General features: G+C 35.6%; 1 protein-coding gene across 2 annotated transcripts; it reads left to right on the top strand.

The window, feature by feature from the left end:
• Nucleotides 1-1,106: 1,106 nt before the first annotated feature.
• SOD2 (superoxide dismutase 2) lies at nt 1,107-17,568 on the top strand. Of its 2 annotated transcripts, none has more exons than XM_051998032.1 (5): nt 1,107-1,473; nt 2,591-2,793; nt 10,436-10,552; nt 14,643-14,822; nt 16,866-17,568. In XM_051998032.1, exons 1-5 carry the CDS (start codon nt 1,442-1,444, stop codon nt 17,009-17,011), a joined length of 678 nt encoding a protein of 225 aa, XP_051853992.1. In that variant the 5' UTR covers nt 1,107-1,441; the 3' UTR covers nt 17,012-17,568. The 2 variants fall into 2 exon arrangements, with proteins under 2 accessions (XP_051853992.1, XP_051853993.1); XM_051998033.1 differs by having other exon boundaries at nt 1,302-1,413.
• The last annotated feature ends 4,433 nt before the right edge of the window (nt 17,569-22,001 follow it).

Here is a 22,001-nt window from a genome sequence, read left to right as displayed (position 1 = left end):
GTGGGGGTTGGAGGGGAGGACTGATTTGATTTGTGATTTTATTCTTAAAAACTGTTACTTAGCACTGAGTTGAAGAGGGTAGGAAGGTGTTCAGTAAAGTATGTTATTGACTGATCTGGCTCTTAATGAAGATGTGGCTTTGGATTGAAATCATCCCACCTTGTATAAGAAGCTTTTGCTGATCCCCTTTAATGACAATAACTTATCTTCTGTTAATAATCTACAATTTATCGCCTATATATCTTGTTTGTTTCCTGAGATTTGTTTATTAGCACAGTGGCTTGCACTTTAGTAAGTGCTTAGTAAATTATTGTCGAATCTTCTCCAGGCATCTTCAAACTACAGCCCACGGGCCAGATACGGCAGCTGAAGACGTTTATCCCCCTCACCCAGGGCTATGAAGTTTTTTTATTTAAAGGCCCACAAAACAAAGTTTTTGTTTTTACTATAGTCCGGCCCTCCAACAGTCTGAGGGACAGTGAACTGGCCCCCTATTTAAGAAGTTTGAGGACCCCTAAGTCGAGAGCAAGGAATCTTTCCTTTTTTTTTTTTTAAACCCAGCACAAGGACTGATACAAAGTAGACGATTAATAAGCGTTTATTAATTTACTGATCAGAAATAAAAAAAAAGATAATAGTATTGCTGTACATTTTATAGCAATTCAGTTTTCAAATGTCCTTTTAATATTTATATATATGTATTTAGCAAAGTAGACATGGATAGAGTGCTAGGCCTGTAACTTTCGTTTTAAAATTTAATATGGTCTACAACTTTGTTGTGTCTTTATCTGGTTAAACACTTTTAACTCCGTGAGCATCCGGAAATCTCAAACCCGCCGCCCGTGAGATTGACATCTCTAAGGGGTAAGGTCTCTACCCATTACGCTTAAGGTCACGCTAATCACGTGCCACCAGGCATCAGCGCGAGAAGTAGAATGCGAGAGTTAAGGGACGAGGGGCGCGAGGATTAACTCCTTTCTGCCTGGGGACCGCAGTCCTAGTCCACGGAGAGCGCGTTTAGAGCACGTGACTAGCGTGGAGGACTGCTCTCTGGGGGAGTTCACAGAGGGCTGTATCAATTCACAAAGATAGGGGAGAATTGCTTCTTTCTTTAACACGTTACAAGAGAAACGACCACATTATAAGGCCGTTTACTTTGACTCATTCATGATTTTTTTAATGTTTTTGTTAAGTAACTTGGGAAACGGATACGTGGACAGTTCCCCAGACTCTAGGAGTGCTATCGGCCGCTCCTCCCTCCTGAGTTGGTAGCAGCAGGCGCTGGGCAGGGAGCGGCGGGAGAGGAAGAGGCGGAACCGGAAGGGGCGGAAGCCGCCGTCCTTGGTGTTGTGATCCCCGAAGCTCTGAGCTCCTTTGCGCGTGGTTGCCGAGTGCTACTCCGGGGAAGCGGCTGTGGGTGCTGCCTTGATTGCCGCTTGCGATGGCAACCATGCTATGCAGGGTGTTGTGCAGGTGAGGGGGGATCCGGGGCCGGGGCCCGAGGCTCTTGCTGGCACCCCCCTCATCTTGCCAAGCTGTCAGGCAAAGGGTCACCGGTGGCCCAAGGGCACTCTCTTAGTAGGGGCCCGAGGCCGGCAGGAAGCTCGAACCGAAAGCGGGGTTGGAACCTGCAATGGGAGCAGGATATTCCCTTTTGCTAACCCGGCTGGAGCTGCGCAATTGTCTTTTCATCCTGTCTTTATCGTTTGAATATAAGCTTTTTGAGGGCGGTACTCTTTATAATGTAGCCTCAGTGCTTAGCTTAGTGCCTGGCAAATGGTATGCGCTTAATAAATGGTGCTGATTTAAAGAACTCTTGGGGCAAGTGTCTTTCCTACTCCTTTCCTCCTACCCTTTTATCTTTTTCTCCTCTCTTCCTCCTTCCCCCATCTCTTAAACGTCATTCGGTTTGCTGAGTCAGAATGTTTTTTTGAAGATAACCTTCACTTTTTGCTTTTAGAGCTATGTGTTTTGGCAATAACCATTTTCTTGTTCTAGATTTGCAGCCAGAAGGAAAGAACTTTTTTGGTCCAACTAAGTCTATTGCAAATTTTTCTCGTGCTTTTAAAAAATATTGATGCCCTTGTTTAACTTATGTTGCATTATTTGATGGCTAGGGGAGGGAGGAGAAGAAAATTTTGGAACACAAGGTTTTGCAAGGGTGTCAAAAGCTATCTTTGCATATATTTTGAAAAATAAAAGCTATTTTTAAAAGTTTGGAAAAAATGAAAATATTAATTCATGATCAAACCATGATAGCTGAGAGATTCTAGAAGAATTCAACCAGTCAACATATATAGCCTACTTTGTGCCAGGCTATGTACAAAATACTGAGGACACATAACACGACAAAAAACAAAATTCCACTTGTTTGTTTCCTGGGAAAAGATCTTATTACTTCTGAAACCAATTTGAACAAGGAATACACAATTAGATGTATAAAATTACCTATTTCTCTAAGCTTAAAGGAAATTAGATATGTTGTTTATTTTCCAACTTTATAGCTTTGTGGACAAACGCCACAGTTTAATAGAAAAATTTCCTTATTTAATGTGCCTTTTTTTTTTTTTTTATTTATATATCTTTGCAGGAGAACCAATAGGTTAGTACCAACTTTGGGATGTTTGGGCTCCAGGCAAAAGCACAATCTCCCTGACTTGCCTTATGATTATGGTGCATTGGAGCCTCACATTAATGCACAGATCATGCAGTTGCATCACAGCAAACATCATGCTGCTTATGTGAATAACTTGAATGTTACAGAAGAGAAATATAAAGAGGCTCTGGCAAAGGGTATGTAAAGCCATAATTAACATTAGATTAAGAAACTGACTAAATAGTAAATGTTGAAGTGGAAAGACTTATTGATATATTAAAATACTTTTTGTGTTCAGATAAAACATTGTAATACTTTTTCCTGTAAGTGATTATACAATTGTGAAAATCTTTTTTCTATATAGGCTATTTTGGAATAGGACTTTAGCTTGATATAAATCAAGCTGTTATGCCAGTCCAGAAAAATTTAAGCTTCTGAACTGTACTCATATTTAGAATTGACTTAGGACCTGAATTTACACATGATTATTCTTTTAACCTTTTGGCTAGATACTGCTGGTGTGTGTAAAAATAAGTTCATAACTTTTTAAAGTATGATGAAGAACATTTTATTTTTTATTCATCTAGTTAGAGTAGAGTTAGGCATGTGGTGGAGAAGTGTTCCTGGTACTCATACACAAATTCATCTTTGCTCACATGAATTCCTCTCAATCGATTTCTATTTCCTACAGAGGTTTCTTTCTGTCCAGTTCAGTATGGCAGTTGAATACACTAGAGATAGGAATTCTAGTCCTCCAAAAAGGTTTGTCTGCAAATGCGGATTTCTTCTGGCATCTGAGAAGGTGGTTTTGGTAATTTCTAATTCCTACCAGACATACTTATTGAAAAGTTTTAAATGGAAGCATCAATCTCTATCATTGGGATAAGGAACCCTTTTTAATTCCTTTTTGGGAGGGATTAGGGAGAAAGTGATGCTAGCTTTTCTAATATACTGTACTTATAACATCAGGGATTAGTCACTAAAAAACTCAAGGATTTTATTTAATTTAAAAAAATTTTGAAAAATTAGCTTTAGTAATTCTAGTTTATAGTAGTTTTCTGTTCAAAGTAGTAAAATGTTCTTTAGTCTTTACATTAATCATTGATTTATATGTAATCATATTTGATGTTGCTAGACTTCACTTAGATTGATAAGACACATGGTTTAAGATTTCAGATATCCCATTTACATTAGAATTTGAAATTTACCAGTTTTATATTGTTGACATTTTTGCTGAACTTGAATCCTAACATGTAAACTTTTTTCAAAGCTGAAATTTTTTTCTAGTTAATTGGTGGCACCTGCTGGCAAAAAGTGGTATTGAAAACTAACTCTAATAGTGAACATTCACAGAAAAGACTGAACTGATTGATTACTTTTAAGAAAAAGTGTCATAAATAAGTCATTTAATTTTCTTAATTAAATGAGAAGTTTTGAACCTTGGAAGATCTTTCCAGTTCTAGATCTAAGATTTTTTTTTTTTTAAATCACATTTATTTAGTATTTTATTTTCCCCCAGTTACATGTAAAAACAATTTTTAACAACTTGTTTTTAAAAGATTTTTCCCTTCTTCTCTGATACCATTGAGATGGCAATTTAATATAGATTATACATGTATAATCATGTAAAACATTTCCATGATAGTCCTGTTGTAGAAGAAAACATATGCCAAAAAGAGAAGAAAAAATCTCAGGTAAACAAAGAAGGTTAAAAAAAAAAAAGTATGCTTCAATCTATGTGCAGTTTCTTTAGGGATGGATAGTGTTTTTCATCATAAGTCCCTTAGAGTTGTCTTGGATTGTTGTATTGCTGAGAATAGCTAAGTCATTTGCAGTTGATTATCTTACAATATTGTTGTTATTTTGTACACAGTACATTTCACTTTTCACCTGCTCTTTGAAGTCTTTCCAGATTTTTCTGAGAGCATCTTCCTCATTTCTTAGCACAATAGTTTTCCATCACAATCACATATAATTTATTCAGCCATTCCCCAATTGATGAACATCCTCTCAATTTCCAATTCTTTGCTCCCAGAAAAAAGTTGCTATAAATATTTTTTGTACAGATTTTTGTTTTTTAATCTCTTTTGGAATATAGATCTAGTAATAATATTGTTAGGTCAAAGGGTATGCATGGTTTATAGCCCTGTGAATGTAGTTAAGTTTGTTCTACAGAATGGTTGAATCAGTTTACAACTCCAGTAACAGTGCATTAATGGTTCTTTTTTTCTACATTCCTTCTAATATTTGCCCTTTTCTTTTTCTGTCGTATTAGCCAATCTAATAGATATGAAGTAGCACCTTAAGAATTTGTTTTACTTTGCATTTCTCCAGTCAGTAGGGAGTTAGAGCATTTTTTCTATATGCTCTATATGGCTATAGCTAGCTTTAATTCCTTCATTTGAAAACTGTTCATATCTTTTGATCATTTATCAATTGGGGAATGGTTCTTTTTTTTTTTTTTAAATAAATTTAACTCAGTTCCCTCTTCATTTGAGAAATAAGGCCTTTATCAGAAAAACATTCTTCAAAAAAAATTTATGCAGTTACTATTGCTAACTATATTTCCTTTCATCTCTTCTTCCCCTACCCCCTTTTTATATTCTTTTCTCTCCTTTCACCTTGTCCCTCCTCAAAAGTGTTTTGCTTCTGACTACCCCCTTCCCCAATCTGCCCTCCTTTCTATTATCCCCTTTCCCACTTACTTTTCTATATGGTAAGATAGATTTCTACACTTAGTTGAGTGTGTATGTTTTATCCTCTGAGCCAGTTTTGATGAGAATAAGGTTCACGTAACTCTTACCTTCCTTCTCTTTCCTTTCACTGTAAAAGCTTTTTCTTTTCTCTTTCATTTGAGGTTATTTACTCCATTCTTCCTCTCCTTTTCCTTCTTTTCCTAGTACATACCTCCCTTACCTCTTTTTTTGTTTTTTTTTTAGATATCCCTTCATATTCAACTCAAACCTTTGCCTTCTGTCTATATGGACTCCTGACCTAATAATGAGAAAGTTCTTTTGCGTTATAAATATCATCATCCTATATAGGGTGATAAACAGTTTAACTTTATTAAGTCCTTTCTGATTTCCCTTTCCTGTTTACCTTTTTTTTTTTTTTTTTTGCTGAAGTGGTTGGGGTTAAGTGAGTTGAAGATCTAAAAAAAAAAAAAAAAAAGTCGTCCTGACTTCAGGACTAGTGCTCTATCCACTGTACCACCTAGCTGCCGCCCCTGCCCCTCCTCTTTCTTCCCCCCCCCCCATTTACCTTTTTATGCTTCTCTTGAATCTTGTTTTTGGAAGTCAGATTTTCTATTAGTTCTGATCTTTTCATCCATTTTTATTGAGTGCTCATTTTTCCTCCTGAAGGATTATAATTATTTTTGCTGGGTAGATAATTCTTCATTGTAATCTTAATTCCTCTGCCCTGCAGAATATCATATTCCAACATCCCCTTCCCCCTGTTCTTTTAATGTAGAAGCTGTTAAATCATGTGTTTTCCTGATTGTAGCTCCATGATACTTAAATTATTTCATTCTGGCTGCTTTCAATATTTTCTTCTTGACCTGGAAGCTTTGGAATTTGGCTATAATGTTTCTGGGAGTTTTCATTTGGGAATGTCAGGAGGTGGTCTGTGAATTCTTTCAATTTCTATTTTATCCTCTGGTTCTAGAATATCAGGTTTGTTTTTCTTGATAGTTTCTTGATAGATGGTGTCCAGGCTCTTTTAAATTATTTTTCTTGAATCTGTTTTCCATGTTATTTGTTTTTTCAGTAAAATATTTCATTGTCTTTTGTTTGTTCATTCTTTTGGTTTTTATTGTTCTTGATTTCTCACAAAGTCATAAGTTTGCATTTGCTCAATTCTGATTTTTAAGGAATTATCTTCAGTGAGCTTTTTGTACCTCCTTTTCCATTTGGCTAATTCTGTTTTTTAAAATAGTTTTTTATTTACAAGTTATATGCATGGGTAATTTTTACAGTATTGACAATTGCCAAACCTTTTGTTCCAATTTTTCTCCTCCTCCCCACCCCCTCCCCAGATGGCAAGTGACCAATACATATTAAATATGTTAAAGTATAAATTAAATACAATATAAGTATACATGTCCAAACAGTTATTTTGCTGTACAAAAAGAATCGGACTTTGAAATAGTGTACAATTAGCCTGTGAAGGAAATCAAAAATGCAGGTGGGTAAAAATAGAGGGATTGGGAGTTCTTTGTAGTGGTTCATAGTCATCTCCCAGAGTTCTTTCGCTGGGTATAGTTAGCTCAATTCACTAATTCTACTTTTTAAGGAGTTTTTTCTTCAGTGAATTTTTATACTCTTTGTTTTTGGCCAATTCTGCTTTTTTTAAGGCATTTTTTCCCTCACTGCCTTTTTGTTCCTCCTTTACCATTTGGCCTAGTTTGTTTTTAGGTTTTATTTTCTTGAGTATTTTTTGTACTTCACTAAGATCTTGACTTGTTTTCTTGAATCCTCTTATTTCTCTTCACAGAAAATCTTTTTTGAGCTTTTTAAGCTCTTCCATGACCTGAGATCAATTCTTATTTTCCTTGGAGGTTTTGGATGTAAGAGCTTTGACTTGGCGATCTTCTGAGTGTATGTGTTTTGAGCTTCCATGTCACTGTAGTAACTATTTGTGGTCAGAGTTTTTTTCTGTATGCTCATTTTCCCTATTACTTGACTTAATTTTAATTCTTTGTAAATGAGTTACATTTAATATTCGTTGTATAATGAGTTGTTTGAGTTCTGCTTCCAGGGTGGAGGATATCCTAACCTTCAGGGGTTTTGTGTAACTGTTTCATTGATTTTTCTAAGGACTTGTAAGTTTTCAATTCTTTCAAGGTGACACCACCTTCAGAGAGGGGTTTACTGCTGTTCTCATCTGTCAATGACTACTAGCATTCTTTCTACCTGGAATTCTTAGGAGAGCTCCTCTTAGATGCGGCCCCAGCTTTGTGCTAGAATTCCTCCTCTCTCTGGGACTGCAGCCCAAATCTTGAGTGTGGCCAAAGCAAATAATCTTGCCTTAGTGCTGTAGCCTCCTTCTTACCAGTTGTTTGACCCCCTTACCATCTGTGGGCTGCGAGTTTGAGGAAAAAGGTGCTGATGCTGATTCAACAGGTCCCAGGTTGTTCCTGGTTTGCTTGGGTTGGTCTGTGCTGAACTGTACTCTTTTCACTCTGGTGAAAGATCTTTCCTGCAGATCTTCTAAGTTGTCTTGGATTGGAAAATTATTTCACTAATGACTTTTTGTGGATTCTGTCACTCTAAAATTGTTTAATCAGTATTTAAAATTTAGTCATCATTTAAAAGTATTTGGAGGAGTTTGGGGAAGAATTCAGCTGAGTGCTCTGCCTCTTGACTCTGCTTCTTGATCTAGGATCTTTTAAGTCACCTTTAGTGAATTCTTGTGGTATATTTGAAAGGTGCTTCTTTGGCTTTGGAGTAAAAAAACCTGGGTTTGAATTATGAACCTTTTTTTTTTTTAATAGTTTTCTATTTTCAAAATATATGCAGAAGTAATTTGCAATGTTCACTCTTGAAAAATCTTGTGTTCCAGATTTTTCTCCCTCCCTTCCCCCGTCCCCTCACTTTAGATAGCAAGTAATCTAATATATGTTAAACATGTTCAGTTCTTCTATTCATATTTCTACTTTATCATGCTGCACAAGAAAAATCAGATTAAAAGGGGGAAAATGAGAGAAAAAAACAAACAAAAAAGTTGAAATGACAATGATGGATGCTTAAGTCTGTGCCCCTAACGAATACCTATTGGTATTTGTATTCCTCACAGTATTTTCTTAATAGAGTGCCAGGTACAGAATAGGTATTCAAAAAGATTTTTTGAATGAATTATCAGTGATACTTAAAAAAAAGAAAAGAAAATCTGACAAAGTGGTAGCTTTGGCAGGACTTCTAGCAATAAAGAATATCTTGCTTGATTATGGCACGGTTTTTTTATACTTTAATTTTATTGAGTTTCTTTTTTTTTTAAATCAAATACACCTTTTTTAGAAAAAAACTTTTCCTATTGATGCGTTTTGTTTTTACAATCTCAACATATAGCTACTACTCTAATATAGATTAAAAAAGAGGGGAAAATAGTTCAGCAAAACTATCACTTGACCATGTCTTATATAGTATGTAATGTTGTACACCTTCAATTTCCCATGTCTGCAATGATGGAAGGGAGGTACATTTTCTCAATTCTTTTCTGAGGCCAAGTTTGGTCATTATGATTATATAACATTTAGTAGGTTTTTTCCCCTCATGTTGTAGTCTCTGAATTTTTTTTCTGGTTTTGCTTACTTTGCTTTGTGTCAATTCATATAAGTCTTCTCATGCTTCTCTGAAATTTTTATATTCATTTTTTTACATAACATATATCATTACAGTTACCTTACAGTTTGTTTAATCATTCTTCCTGTGAATACTTATCTTCCATTTATTTACTATCATGCAAAGTACTGCCATGGATATTTTGATGTATATATGGGACTTTTCCATTTTTCATAGGCACTTTATTTTCTTTCTTTTCTTTTTAGTATCTACTAGAATATTTTATTCTATACAGTGGTCTAGCTTAATACAATTTTCAAAATGTGACCTATTTAGATATTATGATGTAATATGTTGACTAATTTAACAAAAAATAAGCAAAGGCTATGGTGCTCACTTTCATTTTGGCATAAGATCTTTCATATTTTACTTAAACAATAAATTTATCCTAGAATCATCAAAGTATTACATATGAAATAATTTTAAATATCCAAACTAGTTTTATTTTAATGGAAATTACATATTACCCTGCCCTTTTATAGCAGGGTGAAACAACATAATTTAACTTATTTGGATGCACGTGGCTCATTATAATGATCAGTTATTGTATTGTGCTGCATGTAATATAATTCCCTCAAAGGCTATGGAGGAGGTTGTCTGTCCTTTATGGTGTATATAAACCTTTTTAAAACAATCTATGATAGGAGTTTTGATCTGGGCTTGTGATTTCATTGATGTAAGAAAATCCTGCTGAGGAAAGTCCTTTGACAAATGAAGATCAGTCCTGTATTGTGACTTGGCATTTTAGAATAAGTGTTGCTCTAGAGAAATAAGAGATTTAAGTGACTTGTCCAACATCTATATAGCTAGTATATACTATAGGAGGGACATGTACAATGTATATTTTTCATAATTGAATTTAATGATTGAGGAGATTGCAAGTACTTTGGAAGAATTGGAATTTAAAATGTAATTACAAAATAGAGATCAAAATAAAGAATTGGTGCAGATTTTTTTTGTTAAGTTTAAAAACTATTTGCACACATATTATATATACATTCATTTTATTTTTATGGGAATGAAATTATTGTGTTCAAGGGTATGATTTTTGTAACTTGTACTATCTAGACTAGGTTACCTCCCAGAGATATTAACATGGCAGCATTTGGCAATAAATAGTGTTTGTAGCTTTTTTACTCCCAAAATTGTTAGTTGGAAATTTACTTAAAACTTGTTTTATACAATTTGACTTTGGTTGTTTTTCTTGTGTGTAAACTTGATCTTGTAGCAAAGTCACAATTTTTTTGAGGGTAAGGACTGTGAGACATAGTATTTTTGTCTCCTTCACAGTGCCCTAGCAGAGTGTTTATTGAATTTGAATTATGTGTTGTGAAGAAACTTTTTTCTTTATGTGCCTTTATTCTTTACATATAATATGGAATCATGGTAGTTTTAGAATTGTAAAACTAATAATAATTAGTTCAGTCCTGTTTTCTTGATAGGTTTTAAAATATACAATAAGGGTTTTGAGAAATTAATTTTTGTTTGCCCTTTTCAGGTGATGTTACTGCTCAGGTAGCTCTCCAGCCTGCACTGCGGTTCAATGGTGGTGGTCATATCAATCACACTATTTTCTGGACAAACCTTAGCCCAAATGGTGGAGGAGAACCCAAAGGTATGTATAGTATGATATTAACCACATTTTAGTCAAGAGAGTAGTAATGATTATTTAATTAGTTAGATGTTACATTAGATTTCACTTACCTTTAATGGGCTCTGACTTGGTTGTGGTTCCTTGGTATAAGAAACACAAAATTGTTCTTTTAAAAAATTTTTAAAAAAGACAAGACGGGAGATCCTTTTAGATAGCTAAATATTTGGTGAATTCAGGTAGTAATGTAGACCAGTTTACCTTTGAAAGAGGAAAAGCATTTTATTGTTTTTCAATATAGGGCAATCAAACCTCCTAGTTTTAAATATATTTTTGCTTATGGAAGGAGAATTTATCCTAATCTCATTTATCAGATACCATTTTCTCAACCACTCGTTAAGTTTTCTTTTACCTTCTAATGTTCTAGTTGTTGATTACAGCAGAGAAAAATATACACCGTTGTTCCTAAGGAGGAACAAATATTTATTGTCTATTATATGGTAGGCACCCACAGTAAGCACTTTTAATATATTATCTCTCATATTAACCCAGTGAAGTGGGTGTTATTATTATCCCCATTTGACATTTGAAGAAACTGAGGCAAACATGTTAAATGCTTGCTTGAATTACATGAGTGACAAAGCCTAATAAGTGTCTGAGGTTGGATTTAAACTCAAATCTTCTTGATTCTGGGCCCAGTGGTCTATCCTTTGTGGTTCTTAGCTGCTTTTGAGATATTTCGTTTCCTTTCCAAGACTTCATCTTTGGGGGCACATTCTTCTTTATATTATTACCATATGAATTAGCAGAAGTGTATATTTGTCATCAAGTTTCACAGGTGTTAGGAAGTTCTTAGATCTCGGGTCCTAATTTGTGCCTTGAGGAAAGACTTGGGAGGGGAGAAAGCTTTTTTTTGTTAATCACACAACAATGTCCCAGTCACTTTTCCATCTCTTTTTTTCCTGACTTATTTTACTGAATGATAGCTCAATTAATGATGAGATAATATTTGTAAAGAACTTAGAGCACAGTGCTTCATACATAGTAGGTGCTTAATAAATGTTTAGTCTCCTCTTTTCTTCTCTCTTACCTCATCATACTTATAGTTTCATGTAATATTTCCTTAGAACAGAGATGTCCAATAAAAGTCCCACAATTCTCCTAATGCATCCTGAACCAAATTAAAGTATAATTGTGAACATCTAAATTTAATAAAATAAACACAATTAAAAAAAACAAAACAGAAAATGTTAATATGTAGTTTTCTGAGTCAGTATACAGCAGAGGGAATAATTTGACACTACCTTCAGAAGATAAGTAGCTGCTTCCTTTTCAGAAGGCTAGCTCCATTTTGGTAGGAAGGAACTTTTAAGTTCTATTTAGCTTGAAATGTTTCGTGGTTCTTTTTCTCCCCTTCATTTTTTTTCCTACCATACAGTCTTCTGATGTTGGTTAGGATATTCTTTTGAATATCCTGGCATGAGTTCTATCAATAAAAAATTATTTAAAAAAAAAAAAAGAAAAAAAAAGAAAAAGAAATGACCAGCAGGATGATTTCAGAGAGGCCTGGAGAAATTTGCATGAAGATCATTATACATGACAGTATACAATGACAATACAAAGACTTTACAATGAGCAATTCTGATGGGCATGGCTCTCATCAGCAATGAGATGATTCTAACCAATTCCACTTGTGCAGTGATGAAGAAAGTCATCTACACCTAGAGAGAGGACTGTAGGAACTGAGTGTGGTTCACAACATAGCATTCTCACTCTTTTTGTTGTTGTTTGCTTACATTTTATTTTGCTTCACTTTTTCTCTTGTGTGGGACAATAATTGTATAAATATGTATGTATATACTGGATTTAACATATTTCTTTTTTCTTTTTTTTATTATAGCTTTTTATTTATTTTTATTTCATTTTTATCTTTATTTATTTATTTATTCCCACTCACTCATTTATTTATTTATTTATTATTTTTTATTATAAGATAAATGCATGGGTAATTTTTCAGCATTGACAGTTGCAAAACCTTTTGTTCCAATTTTTCCTCTCCTTCCTCCCACCCCCTCCCCCAGATGGCAGGTAGACCAGTACATGTTTAACATATAATGGACTATTTGCCATCTAGGGGGAGGGCGTGGGAGAAGGGGAGGGGAATTGGAACACAGGGTTTTGCAAGCGCTGATGTTGAAGAATTGTCCACACATATGTTTTGAAAAATAAAAAACTTTACAATTATTTTCTTTTTCTTTTTTTTTTAAATTAAAGTAAAATGGTATTCTTTGAGCTCCTGCTCCTTCTCTTCTAGGTTGGTGATTAGCCAGTTATATGGTTGTTTCTATTTGTCATACTTTCCTGGAGCTGAGAATTTGATTGTCTTTATTTTACTGAATAATCCTCATTATTTTGTTTAAAATCTTGTGAGTGGCCAGAACATTGAACATAGCTATATGCAAACTTATGTTCAGAAATGCACAAGACATTCTGAAGCCAAACAAAAATGGATTATGGGTATCACGTGTGTGTGTGTGTGTGTGTGTGTGTGTGTGTGTGTGTGTATGTGTGTGTGTGTGTGTGTGTGTGTGTGAAAGATGATAGAGAAAACAAAGGTTTGAGCTTCCAAGCATAGCAATTTATTAGCATTAATGACAATTGTCCAACAAATTGGGACTAGTTGCGTTCCTCAGCTTTGGTACTGAACCCTTAATATAGGAAGAGGCAGATTTTTATGAACTAAAAACAATCAAATGAAACCAATTAAAAGACAATTTTTAACCAGAATGTAAAATTAGGTATTCTGATATATAATTGGAGGAAAAATCAAGGACTTATTCCAGGTTGGGAGGGGGAGAATTGTGGTGATTTTTTTTTCTTCTTTAAAATATATAATATAGATTCTCTCTGGGGGAGAGGTGCAGGTCTTTTGAGAGAGGTTTTCTTGGAGGCAGCTTTAGTATCAGTTAAGAGTAATAATCACCCAAAACGCAGCCAGGTGATAAAAGTTCAGATCTTTTATTGCCTCCAATATAGCCTGGTTAGCTTAGAGGCCTATCTCTCTGCTTGGTTCTAAGAGCTCTTGCAGCTTTGTCCTTTCTTCAGCCTCCAACCAGCACAGAGATGGAATGAATCTCTTGTCTCCTTCACTTGGGGCTCGGCTAGCTTTCAGACCAGCTTGGTCTCGGTGGAGGAGGTGCAGGAGCCCAGCCACCAACCACAGTGGTGTGAGATGAAGATGAATCTGGTTGTGCCTCTGAGAGAGCCTTCTCAGTCTTCAGTTCAGCTCTGACTCGTGGCTTCTTCTGACTTGACGCTCTTCTCTTCATGTAATTTGGCTGAATTCTGTCTGAGAGCCTCTGTCTGTTTCTTTTATACGAGAGAGAGGAATTGTGGGATATGAGAGAGAGGGATTATGAGTTTTCTCCCATAGTGCTCTCTGGCCCTAAGAGCTTTAAGGGAGGTGTGAATTCACAAAGTTACAGTTTACTTTGTGAATCTCCCATACTTGTGAACTCCAATGAGTAAAGTGTGAACACAAGCATTGTATTAATTAGTTCTACTTAGTACCTTGTTTCAGGTTCTGGCCCAAAACATCAACTCGATGAGTTAGCAGTTTGTAAAGATTCCAACAAAGAATGAACAAGTATAATTCCCTAAATTTAGGAAAACAAGTGTTCCTCTTCCCCTTATAATATCTGTTCTGTATATGATCAAAAAAAGATGGAAATAATAATTGATCCATAAAGAGCCAGTTTTCAGAAAAAAAGTATGGATTGTTTGAAATGTACAATTGTGAGAAAACTCCTTAAATTAATCTTAAGATCTTTCTGGCTTTCTGATCAGCATAACCTTAGTTTCTTAGGTTATAGGTCCTTAGTTAAGATGAATCTTCTGACTATGTACTTTGCCACCTAGCTACTGCTAATTACTTCACTTTTGAATGATGCTATCTACACAGTACTGCAAATAGTAATATAGGTTAATTAAGTGTACTCTGTGTAGTGAGTATGGGTCAGAGGACATGTCCTGTCTCAGTTAATGTAATAAAAGATTCTGCATTTGATCAGAATGTCAGTGCTTATTGTGATTCCATTTTTTTTTTCCCTAATAGGGGAATTGCTGGAAGCCATCAAACGTGATTTTGGTTCTTTCGAAAAATTTAAGGAGAAGTTGACAGCTGTGTCAGTTGGTGTTCAAGGTTCAGGGTGGGGTTGGCTTGGCTTCAATAAGGAGCAAGGACGGCTGAAGATCACTTCTTGTTCTAACCAGGATCCTTTGCAAGGAACAACAGGTTAGAGATCTGGATGAAAAATAATTAAATACTACAGTCAGAAGAGGTGGTAGTTGTCAAGAAATTAATAAGAGCAACTTTTAAAGAATATCAGCAATGTGTTATGTAGCCTTATGTTTAAAAAAAAGTCTGCTAAAGTGAATAATGTGGGAAGTTTTTCTGTGTAAGAGCAACCTTTTTTGAAAGGTTAAAAAAAAGTTTGAAAGCTCTACAATAGAGTAACCAAGCAATAGAACCAGCTTAGATTTTAGTACATAAAAAGCTGTGTGCATTTCATTTAAGAAGCCTTTTATTTTGTAATGAGATATCTGTAAAGTGCTTTGCAAACCCTCAAATATGATAAATGCAAGCTGTTTTTACTCCTGTTATTACCAGATAGATGGGCCCTGGTCTGTGCATATATTCTCATGTCTTAAAAGTCATTTTCATTACTGAAGCTCTAGGATAATAAGGACTTTGAGAATGAAAGTCCTTCTAATCATTATCTATTTGACTTTCAATTAGGATATATCTATAATCAAATTAGTGATATTGGCATTACAAGAGGCAGTGACATTGAGGAGAAAGCATTTGGCTTGGAGTCAGAAAGACTTGAGTTCTAATTTAGCTTCGGCAATTATTAGCAATAGGATTTTGAGCAAGTCATGTAACCATCACATTTTAGGTGCCACTCCTCATGTTGACAAATCACCAATTCTTTTCTTCATAGAGCATAGAATAAGTCTTATAGATGTTAGTAATTTTGGAGCAAGTGGACTGTTGGTCTACCTTAGTGATATGTGCGTTCTCATATAAAACTGCCAATTTATACATATCATAAATTGCCTTTTTAACTTCAAGCTACATTTTAATGAAATGTTTGGGTTTTTCCCCCTCCCAGCCCATTTAATTTCCTTTGTTAATATATAGTTTCCACTATTATCTAAGACATAATGGATTTTTGTGCTGTGAAATTAGCCCTGGGAATCAGATATGCAGCTGTTAAGTTCTTAGTATTTGCTTTACAGATGTGTAGGTTCTATTAAAGCAAACCTATAAACAGAAATCTGTATAGTGTTAATAATAGATTACGTTCATATAATGCTTTGTGGTTAAACAATGTTTTGTGCCTCTCTTGATTTTTATAACAACTCTTTATGAGATAGCATAAGTATTATGATCCCCATTTTACAGATGGAGTAATTGAGGATCAGAAAGGTTACTTATTGGTATGTCTGATTATAAACAATGCTGACTCAGACCTTAGTCTTTTGATTCCAAATTTTGTCTCATTACACTATCTAGATAATTGTTTAACAGCTTTAAAGATGCTTATAGTAAAACTGAAGAGTAATTAGCCCCTTGAGAACTTTTTTTCTATTTGCATACTAAGATGTCTTATAACTGCTTACAGTGTGCTTTAAAAAATTGTTAAAACAAGTCCTACTTAATGATTTTCTCTCAATTAACATTTTCTGGTGAGTCATCATAATTTTCACCATTCTCATTATGGCCTATATACTAGAATTAATAAGTGTTTACAATGTGGTAGTACTGTGGAAAGTGCTGTAAACACAAATGCAAGTAAAAAAAAAAAAAAGACAATCTGTCTTCAGATAACTTACATTCTAATAGGGAAAACAACACATAAAAGGAAGTTGTAAGGGGAGAAAGGAACAAAAAAACCAAAACCCTACAGGGCTTGGTAGAGAAGTCTGGAATGTGCTTGGAGAGATGCCTTGCTGAGATGCTCTCCTTAAATCCAGGTTCTGGGAGAATTTCTGCCCATTGAGAGGGACAGGCTACTGGGTAAGTTCTTCTAGTGCATGAATTCCTAGATTAAAGTGAGGCTTCTGGAAGAAGAGGTGGTGTATCCTGGAGGTCTACTTGATTTTGGCTGTGATTTGATTTAAGCAGGTCTTTCATATGAAATTGAAACATTAGCAAAAATAGTTTGAAGTATAATTTTTATAAAACAGGAAAGGGCGGGAGTCAAAAGGAAAAAAATTTGAAAGTGGAGACTATATATTTACTGATGTTTACTTTTTTCTTTTCTTTCTACAGGTCTTATTCCTCTACTGGGAATTGATGTGTGGGAACATGCTTATTACCTTCAATATAAAAATGTTAGACCTGATTATCTAAAAGCAATCTGGAATGTAATCAATTGGGAGAATGTATCTGAAAGATACTCAGCTTGTAAAAAGTAGAGCAGTACTTTATTCACTGTTTAAATTTTTGCTCTTGTTGAAGCTATTTTTGTAGTGTGTGGCACCGTAATTTGTTAATGAGTTGTTATCCAGAACTCTTATATTACCTGTAAAAATGTGTGTATGTAAGCAAATTGTTTAATGCCATGAAAGATTTATTTTCAAAGCTTTTCTGTTTTGTGCAATAGTATGCATTATAACTAGAGATTGAGTGTGGGTCTTGTGAATATTTCAGATAACCTAGATGCTTAATGGACATGACTATTGTCTTGATTAGAAAAAGCCCAACAACACAAATAAGCACAGTCCAGAAGATCCATTCTTATGATAACTGCTTCCAGAGAAGCCTTTTAATCCGGTGGTATAAGAACTATAACACAATCAGTTCTTCACCTTGATTATCTAACAGTGAAGTCTATTTAAGAAAGTGATCTAGAATGGGGTTGGGGCAGGTAGGAGAGAATAAATTTCAAACAAAATAAAAAAAAATTAAAAAATTTCACTTGTAATTGGGAAATGTTTAGATATATTTAAAAAATAAAGTTCTAACAAAAACATTCCTTTTTGTACATGACTTTAAAATAATAGCTTTTTATTTTTCAAGATACATGCAAAGATAGTTTTCAATATTCAGCTATATCCTGTACAATTTCATGGAATACATGAAAGGAGCAAACTATGGAAAAATATATATGTACATATTTAGTATTGTGTTTTACAGGTTAAAAATTGTCCCCAATGTTTCTACTGCCTCTCCTATACAGCAAATAATCCAGCATAGGTTAAATATATACAATTCTTTTGAACATATTTCCACATTTATCATATTGTACAAGAAAAATCAGATCAAAAAAGAAAAAAAATTTAAAAAAGTAAGCAACAATAAAAAAGATGAGAATATTATGTTGTAATCTACATTCAGTCCTATAGTCCTCTGTCTGGATGCAGATGGCTCTATCCATCACAATTCTATTGGAATCTCCCTGATTTAATCTCATTTTTTAAAAGAGCCAAATTACATGATTTTTAAAGACAATTTTTTTAAATATAGGAGAGATTTTCCAGAATGTTGTAGAAAAAGGCTTCTTGAAGTGCAGGTTTGAATTCTCTGATAGGTTATTGTAATATCCAGGCTAGCTAGCTCTCTGGTGGGCCTCGGCATCAGCCTGAGGCCTTGGGCTTACTGGGGGAGTGAAGTGAAGGAGGCAGGAAAACAGACACTTGGATGGTCAAAGATGGAGTCTGGACTCTGGAGCTTGAAGTCTTCTCTGTGGCTGAGATCTGCAGCCCATAGAGCCCTCTGTCCCTGGGACTCCCTTAAATACTACACCACCACACCACGACTACATCACTACACCATACTGGGCATGCACAGCTGTAGAACATCACATCACCACATTACCCTAAGTATACGCCAACTAGATTGACCACATGTTACATCACTTCAAGTATGTGCTTAGAGAACCAACATCTCCCACCCATAGGTGCTTAACTACAAGTATCCTGCTGTCCTAGATTCAAGTACCCCCTTTTAGAGTGCCTGCAGCTACGGCTTATGTTATGGTTATCCTCACTTCCCTCTAGATTGAGCAAAAGTTTGTGTCTGACAGTATATACAAAATTCTGTCTCCAAACAGTCTTCCTGCCTCTGCCTTGAGAAAAGGAGGTAGGGTGCATTCTCTCTGGTTAGATTGCCATTGGTTTTTTCCCATTCCTCAAAGTTCAGTTTCCTTAGTATTCTGTTCATTTTTTCTAATGGCAAAGATGGCGTGGTTTTAATGTCATAATGTTACAGGATTCCTTTGTCTACGAATATCTTAGCAGTACATGGTATATGTCAGCATTGATTCTGACTGAATTAATGGCAGAACCTGTATTTTTCAAGGTCTGAGTGATCTTGTATTTTTTTTTTTCACTAATTAAGATCAAGAGCTCTCTTTTTCCATCTGCTGTTACTTTAAAGAGTTAATGGGGAAAATAAAGTAACATTACATTATAGTTACTGAAATATTTTTCAATGCAGCCATTTTTTTAATTAGTTAAAGTAGAAGGTTTACACTTTTGGCCATGTTACAAAATTTTGGAAGATTCTACAAGAATATTGATGTGTGGGATTTTGTGTGAATTTTAAAACATTTCTTTCATTTAATGACTAGGTCTTTGGAAATCACAGATACTTTGAGCTTTATTAAATTTTTGACTCCCAGTGAGCTCTGACCTCAGTCACATGAATACAGTTTGCCTTTACTTAGGCCATGTAAGGTGAGACGGAATTAAGGAAGTAATACAGAAAAATGGTCCTTTTTGACAAGTGGTCATTTGAATACAAGTAGCATCTAAAGATGAAATCTTGAGATAGCATTTTATGATACTTATTTCAGCATCAATTGGCTTAAAATAAGTTTTGAATGGCTAGTACAAGATGAAATCTTGAGATAGCATTTTATGATACTTATTTCAGCATCAATTGGCTTAAAATAAGTTTTGAATGGCTAGTACCTTAATATACTTGAAGTCACAAAATTTAGAATAAGTGGTTAGTAGTGACTTAACTGGAATATGAGTCCCAAGATTTGGTTATTCCTGTTATCACACATTTCAATAGAAAACTTCTTGGTGGATTCTTCTTGTAGAATCTTCCAAAATTTTGTAACATGGCCAAAAGTGTAAACCTTCTACTTTAACTAATTAAAAAAAATGGCTGCATTGAAAAATATTTCAGTAACTAATAATGTAATGTTACTTTATTTTCCCCCATTAACTCTTAAAAGTAACAGAAGATGGAAAAAGAGAGCGCTGATCTTCATTAGTAAAAAAAAAAAAAAAAAAGTACAAGATCACTCAGACCTTGAAAAATACAGGTTCTGCCATTTCATTTCAAGTACCTTCTGTGGCTTAAATCCCCTTTAACAACTTGCACTTAGTCCTGATCTTACAAGTTCTGGGTAATCAGTAGCTGCTTCTCAAAAGTTTGGCTCTTCTTTTGGCCGTTGATTTCCACAAGTACATTAAACATCTACTATGTACAAAGTTTTATGCTAGGTGGTGATGATTGATTTATTTATTTTAAAAGATATTCAGTTTTTGGCCTTGTTACACTCATAATCTGGAATAGGTTATGGCATTCAAGTACCTACATGAAAGGCAAATAGAAAACCAAGTGTTAAGTTATGTGAGGAAGGCTGGAAGGATTGTTATTGGCAGGCTTAAACGTCTGCCAGTATCCATCTTTTTAATTGACTCGTCCAAATCAGAGTAATCTCTGGCTTGAGAACAGAAATGTCAAAGGGTAAATTTAAAACACTTGTTTTCTGGAAGATTGCTTTTTCTTGGTGACCTCTTTCTAGGAATTATTGCTACAGTTCAGCAGATAAAAAAAGAGTGTATGCTAAAGGTCAGCTTTGTTCCTCACTTCAACTTTCAGGTTCTTGTTATGTATTTGACATAAGGAGAAATATTTCTGGGCAAGGTTCAAGACGAAGGATTCACTCAGTGCTTCTCAGGTTGAAATATTTAAAGCAAGTCATTTAACCCTGTTTGTCTTCATTTCTTCATCTATATAATGAGCTGGAAAAGAAAATGGCTAACCATTCCAATATAATTGCTAAGAAAACCCTAAATGAGGCCACAAAGTCACACATGACTGAAGAGCAACAAACATTTGATTCTGACGAGGGGAGCCTGAAACTGAATGGGAGACCCCGGTAACTCTGAAACTCCTTCAAGGAGAAAGTCTCCTTGAATCCTGGCCTCCGTAAAAGACCCTGCGGAAGGGAAACAGGATAAACAACTTCATTCTTGGGGCTTGGGGCCTGTGGCAAGAATGGGACAGTTTATTTCCTCTATCCCTGAAGATTTAACTTTAGGCTGTTTCTTAAAAAGCAGGGACAGATTCGGCTTAGGAGATCTCAAGATCAAAAAACTCATTTATTTTTGCAATACTGCTGGCCTAAATATCTCTTAGAGAACCAGGAAAAATGGCCAATTAATGGCTCAATCAATTACAACACTATTAAGGAATTGGACTCATTTTGCAGGAGACAAGGGAAATGGACTGAAGTTCCTTATATTCAGGCCTTTATGGCTCTGTCCCAAAACCCTAAATTAAGATTAAATTGCAGGATGTTGCTTGTCAAGTTTAATGGAGAGAAACTGAAGGTAGAAACCGACCTTTTAAATGATCCCCTCTTTTCCACTCCTTTAGGGGTGCAAGAAGTGACTGCCCCTCCCCACCCTGCGGCCCTCCGAATGCTTACACTCCAGAACTGCCCCCTTTTCAAAAACAGGACCTTGTGTCCCAAGATATCCGACTCCCCTCTCCTCCAGAGCCGAGTTCTGGGATTGCTCAGCCCCTGCTTCTTAGCCCTTCTCATAGAAGAAGTGGGATCTCTTTTTCCTTAACCTGATCCCTCCCACCTCCCTCTGGGGCCGGCCAACCCCAATGTCTCAGCCCTTTTCGTACTGAGAACGGAGCTCCCCTTTCTCCTCCCCAGGTTTGATTTGGCTATCTCTAAACTCTTCCCCTTGAGGGACGTTGCCGACCCTCGGGAGTGGAGGAGGGGAACGCTTAGAGTGCAGGTGCCCTTTTCCATGATGGATCTCTCCCAAGCTCAGGAAAGACTGGGCTGGTATTTTGAGGACCCCACCAAATATATTGAGAGATTTAAAGCCTTTACTCTCCAATGCGATCTGTCCTGGGGAGATATTAATATCATTGTCTCCTCTTGTTGTACCATAGGGGAGAAAAGGAGGATCTGGGACCTGGCCCAGAAGTTTGGGGATGATGGCTGCCTCCTCTCCTGCTAGATACCAACAAGGGGGCCACAGCTGTGCCCATCTCAGACCCCGGGTGCAACTACCAGGAGGGAAGCAGGGACAGGGAGACAAGAGAGCACCTACTAACCCGCCTCACTGAGGGCTTGAGGAAGAAGCAGGTTAGTTGTGACAAACTGAGGGAGATTACTCAAGCAGCTGAGGAGAATCCTGCCCT

This window comes from Antechinus flavipes, chromosome 4, assembly GCF_016432865.1.
Source record: "Antechinus flavipes isolate AdamAnt ecotype Samford, QLD, Australia chromosome 4, AdamAnt_v2, whole genome shotgun sequence".
Taxonomy (NCBI): Eukaryota; Metazoa; Chordata; class Mammalia; order Dasyuromorphia; family Dasyuridae; genus Antechinus; species Antechinus flavipes.
This window is presented reverse-complemented; position numbering and strand designations above follow the sequence as displayed.